Below are 15,388 nucleotides of genomic sequence, written 5' to 3' on the forward strand. Positions count from 1 at the left end.
TAAGAAGAAAAGCATTGATAAAGGAGCAAGTAACAACGCCATGTATTTAACTCATGCCTGCCATGCCTTTTTAAGTCTCTACATCTGACAAAAATAAAAAAGATCAGGAGAAGCTAATCGCTGTATGTCTGTTATATGACCAAGAAGAGCACTGTCAGAACAGTATTGGTGCTTATAGGGACAGGGAGATCATAACAAAGCCTATGAAATCTCTTTTGGGTTAGAAATGCTCTTTAGCTAAATCACTTGCTATTTTTATTTTTTGAATCACTCCCTCAGCTAGAGCTCTGCTGTTGACTCTGGAATTCACTTGGCCCCTCCTAGATTAGTGAGTTCATAATTTTATTCTAAGATTTCAGGCAACATTATGTGATCAAGTTGTTGCTTTCTCACAAACCTGTATTTCTGACCACAAGCATAACTGTTATTTATGTTGCAATTAATATTGTAAAATAATAAATATTTAGGTTTGGCTCATCATGTTAGGCACAATAATTTTTTTTCAAAATATGAGATGCATTTTGAAATATGATACATAATAGCATCATCTATTATGGACTTGTAATTTTGAAATGAGAAACACTAGCAAAGGTTGTACTGGACAATAGCCATTATAAACTGTCAGTTTCTCAATAAATATAGAAATTTTCATACAGTTTAACTTCAAAACTTTTGAATGATTTTTGCTTTGTCTCAAGACAAGAAATTGGATAGCCATTGAACATGATAACCACCAATCTCTTCAACTGTTTACTGTTAAGTCCTTTCATATGCTCCCCCAGCCACCTTTTTCCTTATCATATAGCACTGCAGCATATCTTGTAATTATTTGAACTTTTTACAAAATCGGAATTTTGATAATCCAGAAATAGTTAAGTAGAAACTTTATTTGTTTTTCCAGGCCTGAAGCAGGTTGTTTTATTAATATGTCCCAAGTTATTATGTTTTGCCCCTCTCTCACCTGCATTCTTTTTCAGACTTCAGAGTGGTATCAGAAAAAGTGAGATTTGAAAATAGTTAAAGTAACAGCAAACAGGCAGGAAGAGACAAATTTCAGGAAACAAAATAGTTTTTAAAATCGACAGGAAGAGGTTCTTCAGACTGGAAAATGTACTATTTGGGTTCAGGTTTTGGCTGTGATTCAGGCTGGTTTTTTTATATTTTTCCATTCAGTTTGTCTACCTTCCCTCATGTTATTTTTAATATACACAGGCAGAACACAAAATATTATGTACAAGGATCTTTAATATTTTACAGCCTCATTTAGAAAGATGCAGCATACCCAGAGCTTCCATGGAATCTAATGGGACTTGTGGAAACCTGGTATCTCCAAAAATCAGGCCATTAATTTTGAAAATGTGCATTAATTACTCTCTAGGCTGTAATAGCTCACTTGATATTACTATAAACTACATTCTTTTGAAAAAGTGTATTTTTCACCTGGTATGCCACGCTTGCTCCTAAAGAGCAGTCATATCTTTTAATGTAAAATCTTCTTTATAACTGATCCAATTATTGACCTGTGGCATTGACCTTAATGAAACATAATATTTCCAAAGGAATGGTACAATCCATTGTGTTAATCTGGTTGACAGGCATACTCTTGAAGGCTTCATCATAACAATAGCTATGGAATTTATCGGAATAATTAACTTGATGAAACACAAACCAGTGTATTTCCACTAAGCAATGAATTATGTGGTTTAAATATCCATTTTCTAAATTATAACTAGTCTAGAGTACGCAGGAGCATTTGCAGAATTTGCCAAAACCCACAGCTGTTATCAAAACCATTCTCTGTTGGTAGATTTTCAGATCTCTTTAAAGCATTTTTGTTCTAGACCGAGGCCCAGCACACAATGTCTGTGTGTTCCAAATACTTGCAGATAAAGGAAAAATTGATTCTAGTCTTTACTGTGGATTGTAACAATCACTACTGTTAACCAGAAGTGAAAGCCTTCAGGTAAGTACTCCCACTTGGAATCAGTTCACTTAGGATCCTTTGTGCCGAATGTGATTCCTAGGATAAGTGTTATCTTTTCTATATGTCGATAAAAAAATCCTTTTTTAAAGTAGTGTCACTCTCAGCCACTGCATTTGGTGCAATTTAGTGCTGTTGGATGCTTTCATGTCATGTGGTTATAGCTGGGTAGATTAATAGGAACTTCTATATGGAAATTTCTTTCCTGTTATTGTTCTCCCTGAGCAGTTGATGGCTAAGTTAATTCTCTTTAGTTTTGTCATGCACTAAAGCACACATTGCCAAGCTATGATAAGCTTTACACATGGAAAAAAAAAATGCCCTTTTGTCCATCAAAGTCTTAAACTTGTATTTTAAACTTTGGCCTGACCTGATGTGCCATTCAAAAAGCTTCAAAAGATTATTTTTTTAAGAAAGGTTCAATATGTCCCGAGGCTATCGGTTTTGAGTTAAACTGGGTGAAGTAGAAATATTTTACTCATCAGCTTTGCAGTCACAGAGTTTGCCTCAGCTAGAACAAAACTGCTGAGGCATTTAGAGAAAATTAACCCCCCATCCTGGCAGCCAGATGTGACTGGTTTCTGATGAATGCACATGAGTGGGCTGAAAAACCAAGAGACTGTGAAATTCCTGTCAGGTCCGTACAGCGCAGAATGGGCTATTGACTGCTTTCTATATTTCCCTCCATCATTCTTCTTGAACGCTGCCATTAATTTCCTCTCCTGCTCTGACTTGGGAAATTTAATTTTTTTTTCCTGTTGGGTTTTTATTTTTTTTTTTTCCCCCTCCTTCCTCCCCCCACCTGCCTTCTGGCCCATCTCCCCCCCTGGCCCCGTTGTTGCCGTGTCCGTGGCCGTGGGTGTTGGCGCTGCTGGTGTGGCCGGTGGCGTGGCCATGTCCCAGCTGCAAGGGCGATGGAGCGGGGCCACGCTGGCCGAGTGGTGGAGCCTCTCCAGCGAGGCCTCTCCAGCCAGGCTGGGCTGGCGAGCATCCAGGCAGCCTCTCAGGAGAACGCTCAGAAAATATTAGCTGTGCAGGTAGGTGATTGCAGGGAAGTCAGAAAGATCATTCTGATCTAGATTGAAAAGCAAATGATGGGTAGTGTGATGAAGCATTAAAACCATATCCCATCAGAGTTTTATAAATTTTTAACCTCTTTAATAAACTGGAATTGCATGAAGGATGAATTCAGTAAGTTAGCACATATACCATGCATAGATTGAAAAAAGAGGGGGAGATTAGATTTATTTCTCACAAACCTTTGAGAAGATTATTATAAATACATTGAATATAAATATTTGAAACACAGAGTGGCACTGCTATTGCTGCTCTGTTGTTTCAGAAGATGTTATTGTGTCCTGTTTTGTGCAAATATTATTTCCGTGGTAAACACTATTGTCATTTTCACTGTATTCGTATTTAATATCTTTAGAAGAGGACTATTTTTAAGAAGTATTGCAGTTTCCTCACTCAGTTATACAATAATTTTCCCTTATTTGTAAAAAAGCAACATTGTGGAGATATGAGATTTAAAAATGGTTTCCAACGATGTACGGTTTTTCATTTTATGTCTTGTTCCCCAGATAAATATATTTATCAAGGAAAATAACTACTATACAGTATAGTTTGAATGTTCATGTTATTTTTGTCTCGTGCTATGGTTTCTTATTTATATTTCTGTAAAGCCACTCCTTTTAATCTCTTCCCATAGTTAATGGCCATAACCAGATGGCATTTGTGAAGGGTTTTTAAAAGACTTAAGTGAAATATTTCTTCAGACTTATTCCTTGCAAAAGAAGCTACATTGCTGGTGCAGCTCTAGTGCAGCACATTCTTGTGATCTCTGTCGTCTAATTTTTAACACTCAAGTTCTGTTGTGTGATTGCGGAAACAATTTTACTGCATTTTAATATTATGTAATTACACTTCACACTTATTATCCATTGAATTAAAGTAAAGTCTAAGTTGAATAAGTTCTAGAATTCCATTAAGTTGCATCAGCATAATGATCTGTTTTCAGTGTCTCACTAAGAGGATTTTTATTTTAAAATTCCAAATTTCCATATTTGATCTATGAATCATATGTGTTGTGCTATTTATGCTCTACTTATGGAAGAGATTTAAAAAATCCCAATCATATCAAAATCAGAAATTCAATATAAATAATTAAGATAAAAATATAATAATTTTATTGATTTTATGCTTTAGTAATGGGTTTTATGGAATGGGTTTTTATGGAATTCTATGGAATTTTGGGGTTGCTATATATGCCAAATATTGCACTGACCTCTGCGCCAGTGAAAGCACTTTCTTCATTCAAATTCCTCTTTTAGCATTTGAGAAACTGGAAGAGCTGGTTTTTTATTTTTGCAGGGTGAGATTTCTCAGAGGATTTCTGTTCTCTCCTGTGTGAGTAGGAGAGCAGAGGAGATCTGTGGACATCCCAAAGCTCATGAATAACAATAGGGGTGACGTAGAAGCCACAGGTGGCAGATGGTTTCCTCACACACAAGTCTCAGCATTAATATAATGTTTTACAATATTTTAATAGTTGTACTGCAAACCTCATCTGCATTGGAACTCCTCTGCCAAAAACCAGTCCTTGCAGCAATGGATGAGTGTGGCAGAAAACCTTCACCTTAGCACATATTTTTCCATGCATGCTGTCCCTGCTGAGGAGCCACGTCAGTAAATCTTGTCACCCTGAATAACTCAGCTAGCTGGGAACAGGCCTAAACTAAGTTTTTAGGTGTAAGACCCAGAACCGTTTGGGGGTGTTCAGATCTAAGTAGCCCAGAGCTAACAGTGATGATGTCTTGTTCAAAGTGTGGAAAACACTGCTTCTCTCTCTGCTTTCATTATCCATTACATACTTTTCTGGATATTCTGATATTCTGATCCTTTTCTGGTATTCTGATATTCTTGCTATGTTTTTATATGGTCTGACTGATAATAACTTAAAATTAAAAAAAAAGAAGAAGGAAAAAATACAAAATTAAATTTGAAGTAGTTCAGCTATGAGCAATTACCAAGGCATGTAGAAGAGAGGACTTCCCTTCGGCAATGTGCTGGTTTTATTTTTTGGAAGTTTTGGAAGTTGTTTAATTATATAAGGACTGGTGCCTTTGTAAATCTGTGTTATTGTCAGATTAATCTATTCTTCTGCCAGTTAAGTTCTCTTATTGATGACATTATCGTAGTGGCACTCATGTCCAAAATAAAATCTGACAGTTGTTCCACTCCCTTTCTTTTCTCTCAGCAAGAAATATCCCGAGTTTGTTGTTCCTAGTGACCCTCTTACATTAAAGTATGAGGATGAGAACATGCTTCACTAAGAAGTGTATGGAAAAACAGTGATTCCTGCTCATCGGAGCTTCTTTCCCAGCATTTCCTTGACCAGAGCAATCAGGAGCAGGTGAATGACAGAGGAAGAGTGCATTAGGAGAGACAGTAGATACAGTACATTGGCTGCCTAAGTGTTTTCTAATATTTTACAGAAGCCGTGACCTGGGTGAGATCCAAGAAGAGACTTAAAAGTAGATAATAGAGGAGGTTGAGGCCTTTTCACCAGGTGCTTTTTAACTACCAACATACCAACACCCTCCAGTTATATCCAGCAGCAGTTTTGGAAGAACTGTGATGTGAAAATAAAGAGCTGCCTTAGAACAGAAGACACAGAAGACAGATTTGACCAGAGGTTTCATCTTTGCTTGCCAGCACTAGTACTGTTTAGTGACATGAAAAAATTTTAAAAAATTAAAAAATTAAAAAATTAATTTATCTCAATCAGACTTTTAAATACTTATTTCCTGGGATTTATAATGATCTTTTTAGCCATTTTTATTTTTAAATATTTCATATTTGCATTGGAAACAGAAATAATTAAATTATTGCCTAGTGTCTGTATGTTTTCTGAATGCACTTCGGGCAGAGAATAAAATTTTGACATTAAGAATTTCAATTGTAATCTTAAAAAAAGGGATAAGATATTCTTCCATATTAATAGCAAAAAAAATAAATATGTTTGCAATCAAATAAATTGCTAGAACAGAGATCAATGATAGAAATTAGTTATTCTTCAAATTTTAGTTCTTATCTATTTCATTTTTCTTTAGAAAAAATGGCTTTTTCTTGAGTGAGACTATGTAATCTTGAGACTATGTCATCTGACTCTATCCTTTTTCAAAATTTCTCAGTTTTAAAAAAATTCTTTACTGCCTCTGATTGCAACCAGTAGCAGAATTTGAGACATTATAATCTAGAGATATTTTTTGATTTGAGAGAATGCACTAGAAGTACCTTAGAAGCACAAGAGCAGTGCTCTGCTCTGTTTATTCTGAGAAGTTTACATACATGCACAACAGCTCTGCAAAGAGACTTTGTTTCTATTGCGGTAGTCAAAGAAAGTTCTACGTCCTCCAATATGGATGAACTTTTTAGCTGTTTTGCTATCACTGTCAGCACAGTCTGTGGTTTGTTGGAGGATTTCAGCCTTCAAAAATCTTGCAACAATTACTAAATAAATTTTTAGTCCAGCAGAAAATAATAGGAGTTATCTCTTCAATTTGGAAAAATCTGAAAAATGCAAAACCTTCTGTACCTAGCGTACAGGAAAGGTATTTATTATGTTAATTACTTTTGCTTTTCCAATAATGCTTTGGAGTTTCAATAGCTTGGCTCCTGAGTAAGTTCAATTAGCTATCTAATTGCAAAAATGATATATGATGGCACATGCAGCTTTAGCTGGGACTAAAGGATTAAAGCCTGTGCTTTAATCCTGATGGTCTGCAATGTAGACCATCCTTTTAGATGATTTATCTTGACTGTAGTTATATCAGAATAATTTTGGGGGTCAAAGTGCTACAGGAAATGATAACATCATTGCTATTCTCATTGTAATTTTAAAGGATTTCACACATACCTTTTCTGATGGTGGCAAGACAAAGGTACATTTTTATTAAATGCAAGATTATTGGTTTAATTTTTAATGGATCAGCAGCTTTGATAACCATTCACACCAGCACAAAGTGATACAAAAGTAGATCATCAGAATTTTGAATTTAGAAATCCCTCTGTTGGTAGCAGCTTTATCCATTTTCATCCGGTGGACATGGCTATATAAGGCACCAGGGAATAAGGGACCAATAAACCCAAATTCTGTCACTCTGTTTGAGGTGAAGTTTGCTGTGGTTATTTACGTATTTTCTGCAGTTTTACTCAAGTTGCTTGATTAGACTGAAATCCTTAAAAGTTTTGGGCAAATCTATTGTAGTTCAAAATAACTCCACTGTACTGAACTACACCAATTTACACCAGAAGAGTTTCAGTGTTTTGCCTTTATTCGAGCAATTTTGCAGAGGCCACCAGAGAAATGAGAGACCCTTTACCTCTGACTCTTTACTAAGGATTTGAATTTTTTGGTGAATCTGCCACAGCCACCTCAGTGGAGACTCGATGGAGGAAATATTCTGTTGGCTGTGCAGAACTGTGCATTTCATGCCAACCTGTTCTACCTCCTTACAAGAAATTCAGTGCAGTTCTATTAAGGACAGGAGCAACTGGAGCCCTGCATGCTACAAGATTTACCCTTTTGCTTTCTGAAAACAGCACATTCTGAACTTGCTTCTCAGCTGTCAGGGTGTAGCCAGTTTAAGCACATCTTTTGTTCTCTAACTTATTAACACAGGTGTGTTATGGTGTCCCTCAGGGCTGATGCTCTTCAAAATCTGTACACCTTCTCTTTTATTTTTCTCTGTTATGGGTTGAGTTATCACCATTTATGCTGATTGCACTCAGTTGTGTCTTTTTTGCCTGCTGATTTCTCTTCAGCAGTCTTGCTGTTTCTGTCTTGTCTTGGAGACATATGGGGTTGGATGACAGATAATGTTTCTTAAGGGGACATGGCTGCACACCTTTTAATTAGTTCTAAGCTTTTGTTTTTAGTCACATTTATTCATAATAACCATTTAAAATGTTGAAGTTACATTTTTCTGGGTTTATTATTCATTTATAAAATATTTATTTTGTACAGTGCTGGGGAATTGAAGCTAATTTTGCTTCTGCTCTTGGGGGTAATTCTTATGAGTTGAAAAATATTTACTTAGTTAATCATGTTCTAAAGAAATGTGGAAATTAGCATCCAGTGTATAGTTCCTAAAAATACATGGTTTCCCTCTCAAAAGCTTATGGATTTTACGTAATTGCATACAGAATTCTTCAAAATATGTTCTCACATTTTGTTTAAATTCTTAAAGCAAGTATTTTCTCTAGGTTTTTCAATATTGAGTTGATGACCCTGACAAACATTCACCAAAATCTTGGAATTTACATGTTGTGTAGGTTTAGTGGCAAATACAGCTGCCATGGTATGGACACTAAAAGTTCATGACCATTTATTTTCTTGCTGCATGATGAAAGTGACCTTTCCAGCGAGAGAATGGAAAGTAGTCTCAAAATAAGCCAAACTAATAGAAGAAATTAGAACTTGCTTGATTTCTTTGCCGCATTTTCATGGTCTGTGATTTTGCTTATCACATGGCAATACTCCAATATCTTTATTCTGACATAATTTCCTTCACCATTTTTTAAGTGAAATGTACATACAATTTGGCACAACTCAGCCCTGTTTAGGTTTTCACGCCACTTATGCCTTAACGCACTGAGCTTCTTAAGCTTCTCAAAAACCCTGTATTTTTCAAAGCTTTATACCCAAAGGTTTATATAACCAAAAACATTTCCTGGCATGCATGGAAGCACCAAACTATTTCAATTCTTCTCTGGCTTCACTTAGAAGTTTTACTATAAGAAGTCAGTATGATATGAGTCAAAGTGTTCAGAAATGTGGTTGCCACCTAAAAGCTCTAGTACATAGTAGGAAGACAAACAGTTCTCCTAGTTACTTGTTAATGATGCAGACTAGAAAATGGTCTCTGCAAAGAAGAAAATTTGTTTTATGCTTTTAAGATTAACCCAATTAGTTTTGTTTTGGAGATGAATAATTTAGTTTATTTGCAGGCGTATATTTTCAATATAGAACATTTGTGTATTAAAGTATTTTTGCGTACAAGTTGTGACCTTGCAGAAAATGGAAGGATGACAGCTAACCTAAAAGGTTTATTTTTAAATTTTAAAAAAATGTTAAGTTGTCCTGCATGATGCCTTTTCCAGAATCTGAAGACAATTGGATTTCTATTTCTGGAAGTAGCATACATTTTATTTTTTTACGTAAGTAACTAAAATCCATGTTGAAATATTTACATAAAATAATATGAATAAAGTTTATGTAAATAATTGCAGTCCTAATATTTTTAAATTGAGTACCGAGTTTTTGTAATCTTAATCATTTTCAAGCAAGTTTTTTTTTAAACTCTCAAATCTCCAAGAATATAAACCATTACACTGACTCTTACCTTCATCATCAGCAAAGTAAGTGGCAATAAACTTAATTTGCCACTTTAACTAATGGAGTAAATAACAACTGTTGTAGTCTGCTGTCTGTGTCCCATTTGTTAATTTACTGCTCAACTTTTTGTCTAGCCAAAGTCCCTCCAGCTCACAGCATCTGCTTTTCCCAACCCAGTGTCTGTGTTGCATCTCATCCCAGATTATTGTCAAATCTCATTCCTGCATCTGACTCATTCCCAGACTTCTGGTCGAGCATTTCTGCTCTCCCTTCATGATTTCTCGCTAGACCTAGTCACTGGCACTGCCTATTTCCATTTTCCTCTGTTCCCTTGTTGGTCTCTCAAGTCCCAGTCTGCATCTTTTCTTTTCCCAATGGTCACTTTCTTCCACCTCAGCCTCTGAGACCTGACAGTTCCAGGCTTTACCCTGATCTGACAGATCAGTGCCAGCTTTCCTTCTCCACATCTTAGTTCTGTAACCTCATAAACCTTTTTTAAATCTAGCTGTTGCTCCATTTTGTCTCTTTCTCAGTCACATTCAAATCAAACCATTTCCTCCTCCTCCAGCACCAGCAGGGCAAAATGGGAGCACAGGTAGGATACCTCTGGTCTAAAGTCCCTAGACCCAGCTCATGCCACAGCAGTCCTGAGATACCATTGCAGGAGAAGCACTACCTCTCACCAGGCTCAAGTTTGTGAAAATGTGGTTTCCAGAGCTACTGAGCTCAAGCTCACATTTAGTAATCATGGGCAAACTGTATGTTCAAAGTTCAATGCCTAAGTTTTTGATATGTTGTAATTAAAAAAAAAAAAAAAGAAAAAAATGAAGGCATTAGAATGGATATTATAACAGCAAATCTTACCAACTTTCACAACATGTAATTCTCTCTTCCTTCAGTTCAGGGGGAGTCCTTCCTATTAAAGGAAAATTCATTGGAGTGATTCAAAGACCAGTGTTTCAAAATCCAGAAATGAATAGTTCAAGTTCTCCCTAGCAAACTGGATAGGTATGTTTGAACCTCTGTGCAGAGCTTAGCTGTCTTGGTTTGAATAAGTGTGTTACCTGGGACAGTATGGGAAAGCAGATACACGATCAAAATATCTTAAAGTATTTTATTACTGTTCTGTGAAAAGTTTAAGGCTAAATTATAGGTAAAATTGAGGTTTATGATGATGATTCTGTAGCTCATGAATGTCTCTTTTGAGACCTTGGCCAAATGTGACTAACTCTGAAAGATCAATAATTTGGTTCACAAAATTCCTTTCTCAAGTAGAAGCACAATGGTTTCACATGTACTTGCTCCTTCAAGACACCAGTGGTTGTTTCATTTAACAAGAAAATACAGCCATGATCCAACAAATAAAATGGTTATTCAGTTGTTAAGAAAATGAAGCAACACTTCATAGTTTTGCTTCTCCAGCAATTGGCAGAAATTTTCAGTGTGTAACTAAGAAAAGTTAAATAAAGCCCATTTGTAGGGAGACGAGATTAAGAATAGGATTTATGAAATTATTCTGTTGCCAAATGAGCAAATGCTTAGCTCTGGTTTTATAAGTAAAAACTACAGAATTTAATTTCTTTATCCAGTACAGTGAGTAAAGGCTCAGAGAAATGACATTTTAAATTAATGATTCAACCTCACAACATCACTTTGGGTTATTTGAAGTTTAGTAACCTCCTTCTACCCATTTTAAACATATATCAAAACACAGGTTTAATGATAAACTGTTTACATGTTGAAAGCTCCTTTTGGCAGCTCTTCTGTTTTTGTCGTCACCTGAATTAATTACAGTAGCTCAGAACATCTCTAGCAAACGTGATGATATATCATAGATTATAAACTCATCTACTGAACTCTTAACTATGGTTGAAAAGTAGATTATTTTGTTTAAAGACAGCAGTTTGAAAATTTAGACACTTAATTTAATTATTCTCTCCCAGAAGCATAAGAAGAAATCAGAATCCTAGTGTGACTAGCATTATACTTGCATAAGAAAACTTACAGAAGCATTTTTGCTTCAAACTCAGTAATTTTGCTTATAATCACTAACTATGTTTTTGTTTTACAGAACCAGTATGATTTGGAAAAAGAATAAAATTGCTTTTAAAGTGCAAAAATAATTATGAACCACTTGAAATGTAATGTCTGTATTTTATTTCTCATCAGAATTCATTAGTGTGTAACATCAATAATTTAGCCCATCATTTGCCAACACTGACTTGGCTCAGTAGTTCAATCATGTAACCCTGTAAACTCACTTTCCATTAAAATGAATGTTGCTGACAAAGGATAACTAAAGAGATACTTCATTTATTAGCTAAAGAGATACTTCATTTATCAACATTTTTAAATTAGAAGTTTGGGACCACAGACACTTAGCTGGATAAATTATTCAAAGGGATCTTTGCATTAGGCCTAAAGATGTTTATAGAATCAAATACAATGTTATCCAGAATTATAACAGCCTTTCATTTGTGAAACATGTAATTCTCAGTATAATATTCCAGAAACCAACAGAGCCACCTGCAGAGAATCAAATGACCTACCGGTACGAAGTACTGTCTGTCATGTGCAAAATTATCAAATGTGTAATATCCCATCTTTTGATTGACTCAATCGAGCATTTCACATGAAAAATTCCTTACAAGAAACTTCTTGCAACATGCAATATAATCTTCCCAAGTTGCATTTGAGGAATTAAATGCTTTACGTTATTTTACCATGATCATTTTCTTTAAATCCAGTAACTAAATTCTCCCAATATATCCTTTAAAAATATTCAGGATTCAGATGTGATGCCTCAGCTTGTTGATTCTCTGACCTTTTTCCTTGCTACCTATTCTTTTTTACCAGAATACTGGATTCATTTTCTAAATTTCAGTCCTTCCATTTTTTTTTTTTTTTTTTTTTGCTATCATAATGGAACTTGGATGTAAACATTTGTTTATTTTCCTTTTTTTAAAAAAAATTATTAAATAGGTACCTGTAGCACAAGAGGCCAAAGTTATGAATTAAATAAATCCTCTCATGTTACGCCTTTTGCTTTTGCCTGGGAAGATAGATCTGGAAAACCAAATCCTTCCTAAGGATAAATCAGTAAACATCTGTCAGAGGAGCGACATAACATGACTGTCATCTGACTGTGTACTCTGGAGGGCTGCTGCTAGCGCTGCAGAAGGAACCAATTAAGGACAGAAGCAGAAAGCAAATAAAAGTGTTACCATATCGGTTGGGTCAAACCAGCACATTGCTGTTCAATTCCCCTTACTCTTTTCTATCTACCTAAACTAAATATATATGGTTTCTCTATAATTATTCCCATCTTTACTCTTTTCTCAAACTTTGTGCTGGAGACACAAGAATCACTCCTCCTTAAAAGCGATGTAAATTCTGTTACAGTCTTCATGCTCACAGGTCTTATAAATGTTTTTGTGATACTCCAGGCTGACAAGTGAGGGATCAAATTTAGATCCTCACTTTCAAGTGTTCCCTTAAGTGTTTTTTCCAAATTGAATGGGATCTTCTTCTGAGCTCAAGCACTGTGGGAACTGAGCATGCATGTGGTATCACACCAGAAATGTGGTTTTGAAACAAATTTGAGTTTTGGACAAGGAAATCTCTTCAAATTTTTCTCAGTTTCATAAAGTGAGAGTGGGTTGGAGAGAACTACACCTTAGAAAACCACTCATTTGTCAAGGATGATTTTAAAATAAATTTAAACAGAAGCATTTCTCTTCTAGTAGTACTGTATTTCTCATTCTATAATATTCAGTATGGCCACATGGATATGCAGTCAGTACAGTATCATCACTTAGCATCAGTTTTGCCACATCTCTTGACACTGGTGCAGCAATCTGAGAGCTGAAGACTCAGAAAAACAGTTTCCATCTTGCTCTTAACTCCTCCAAAACTGTGATGGGTCACAGTAGTTTCATGAGTCATGTTAACATGTCCACTTGTCACAGCTGTCACGGATCCCTCTGAAGCAACCCCTGCAGTTTTCTGGCCCTCCTGTATGGTAGACAATAATGTCCTTGAGGACATGATGGAGAGAAAACAGAGCAACCCACTCCATGCCTTTCCCCTTCCTGGGATACTCCTTAACCTTGAGTAGTACAAGTTGTCTCGACAGCTGCTCAGTCCTACAGAGAATTTAATATCTATTTTCAGAGGTTCTGAATGAATTTGTGTCATGGGGTGACTTTTAAAACCACGACATTTACTTCTAGGTTAATGCAAAGCTTCCCGTTCTTGAGTTTCCAAGTGTGCTACAAGGATAAGAGGAGACACCATGACACCGTGGAAACTCAGAAGCACGACCTTGTTGTTCCAGGGAGGCATTCTGAAATTTAGGAATACTTCCTGAGCATGGGGAATTCTGGAAAAAAATGTCTTCAGTCTGATCTCATCTGTCTGGTCAGATATAGGAAAATGTTAGGAAGAAGTACTGCATGTGTTTATTCTGCCCTACACTCTTCTGTACATGGCCTGTCATTATGGTTGTTTCTGGGTGTGTTAGATGGACCACTGGCTTGACTCCACATTGCAGAGTGCATCTGATGCTGTTATGATTGCTGGTTTCTTAGGCAATATATACATTTTCCAATTTTATATTTGCATTTTGTTTCTCTTTATGGTTATTCCTATGGGGGTTTTTGCATACTTTTCTGGTTATCTTGTTGATTTACTGTATCTTCCCATATTTCAGATATCCATCTGCAGCAAATGATGGTTTGGAGCAGTTAATCCTTTTTCCCCTCAGGCAGCACATTAAATTATTTACTTCTGAGGAACTCTTTTCTAAGTAAATTTTAACTGTAGTATATGAGAGAACAAGTTTGCACCACTAAATGGGAATCATAACTACATCTGTAACACATCTAGGAAGAAGCTGATTCTCCAGGAGTTCATTTTACAATACTTCCAAGTTACAATACGTCTCAAACATTAATATTTTGCACATCTGAGCTAAAATGCTTGAGAATAAGTCTTAGGGGAATTTGAAATTCAAGTGCTCTTTGGGCAGCTGCTATTTGACTACTGGCATGATGTTTCAGGAAAGGAATTTACACGGCCAAAGTTCATTCCTTGTTCTCTTCTTTTTACCCCCTTCAGCAAATGAGTCCTAGGTCTCAAAAAAAGGAGTATTGTTATAAAATTAGTTTCATATGGAAAAGAACGAAGTTACTGACTTGTTTTAAAGTTTTCAATCAGGCTCAAATATCCTCATGTCATACTTTGCTATTACTGCAAGATGTTAGGTAGAACAGCTGACAAATGAGAAGTCAGTAAGCACTACTAGGGACTGGAGGAGTGATTTTCACAGTTTGCTTATTTTAAACCCATTTATTTCATTACAATTACACCTAATTTAGGTCTGTGTGAAAATCAAGCATTAAGATCACTTTTTATTTTTAGTCTTTATTTCTTATGATTTGAGAGCTATTAGCACATGATACTGTCAAACTAATGGAGCAAACTGAAGATAAGTGGCCATATTTAATGTCATTGTATATTCAAAATAAATGTTTTTAGTTTCTAAATTTAAATTTTATTTTTCATTGAAACACTAACAAAGCATAAGACTATCATAAACTTAATTTACTCAGTACATTGCAAAATGGAGTCTTCCTTCTTTCTTTCTTTCTTACAAGTTGAACTTCTTAAGGGAAAGAATTGGAAATTTTTCCAAAACCCAGGGCTTCATAAACCCTTCATTGAAATGGCAACCAGAATAAAATCAAGCATTTCTTCAATAGTGAAGAATTGCTGAGAATCATTACTCCTGCTGAAGTCTACAGCTTAATTTGAAAATTCATTTTACTTAACCATAATCCATTTATTTAAATCATCCGTGGAAACAAGATCAGAGGTTAAATGTACAGGTTGTTGTTGTTGTGGGGTATTTTGGCTTTGTGGTTTGGGATTTTTGATTGACAGAACACATCAACAGCTCTCAGTTTTCACTCAATGGGAATCCACATGCATGCTCAAACTTGGTC

The 15,388-nt window shown here is 35.7% G+C and overlaps 1 protein-coding gene across 1 annotated transcript in view; it reads left to right on the plus strand.

The window, feature by feature from the left end:
• The first annotated feature begins 2,895 nt into the window (after nucleotides 1-2,895).
• Nucleotides 2,896-15,388, plus strand: part of CCDC178 (coiled-coil domain containing 178) — a 14,635-nt gene continuing 2,142 nt past the window's right edge. The window contains exon 1 of the mRNA XM_088052160.1: nucleotides 2,896-3,018. Within this exon, the coding sequence (XP_087908286.1) occupies nucleotides 2,896-3,018 (123 nt within the window). The remainder of the gene's footprint in view (nucleotides 3,019-15,388) is intronic.

The sequence above is a fragment of the Pseudopodoces humilis genome, chromosome 1, assembly GCF_049639895.1.
Source record: "Pseudopodoces humilis isolate 2021_Gansu_Grassland_sample_001 chromosome 1, ASM4963989v1, whole genome shotgun sequence".
In the NCBI taxonomy this organism is placed as follows: Eukaryota; Metazoa; Chordata; class Aves; order Passeriformes; family Paridae; genus Pseudopodoces; species Pseudopodoces humilis.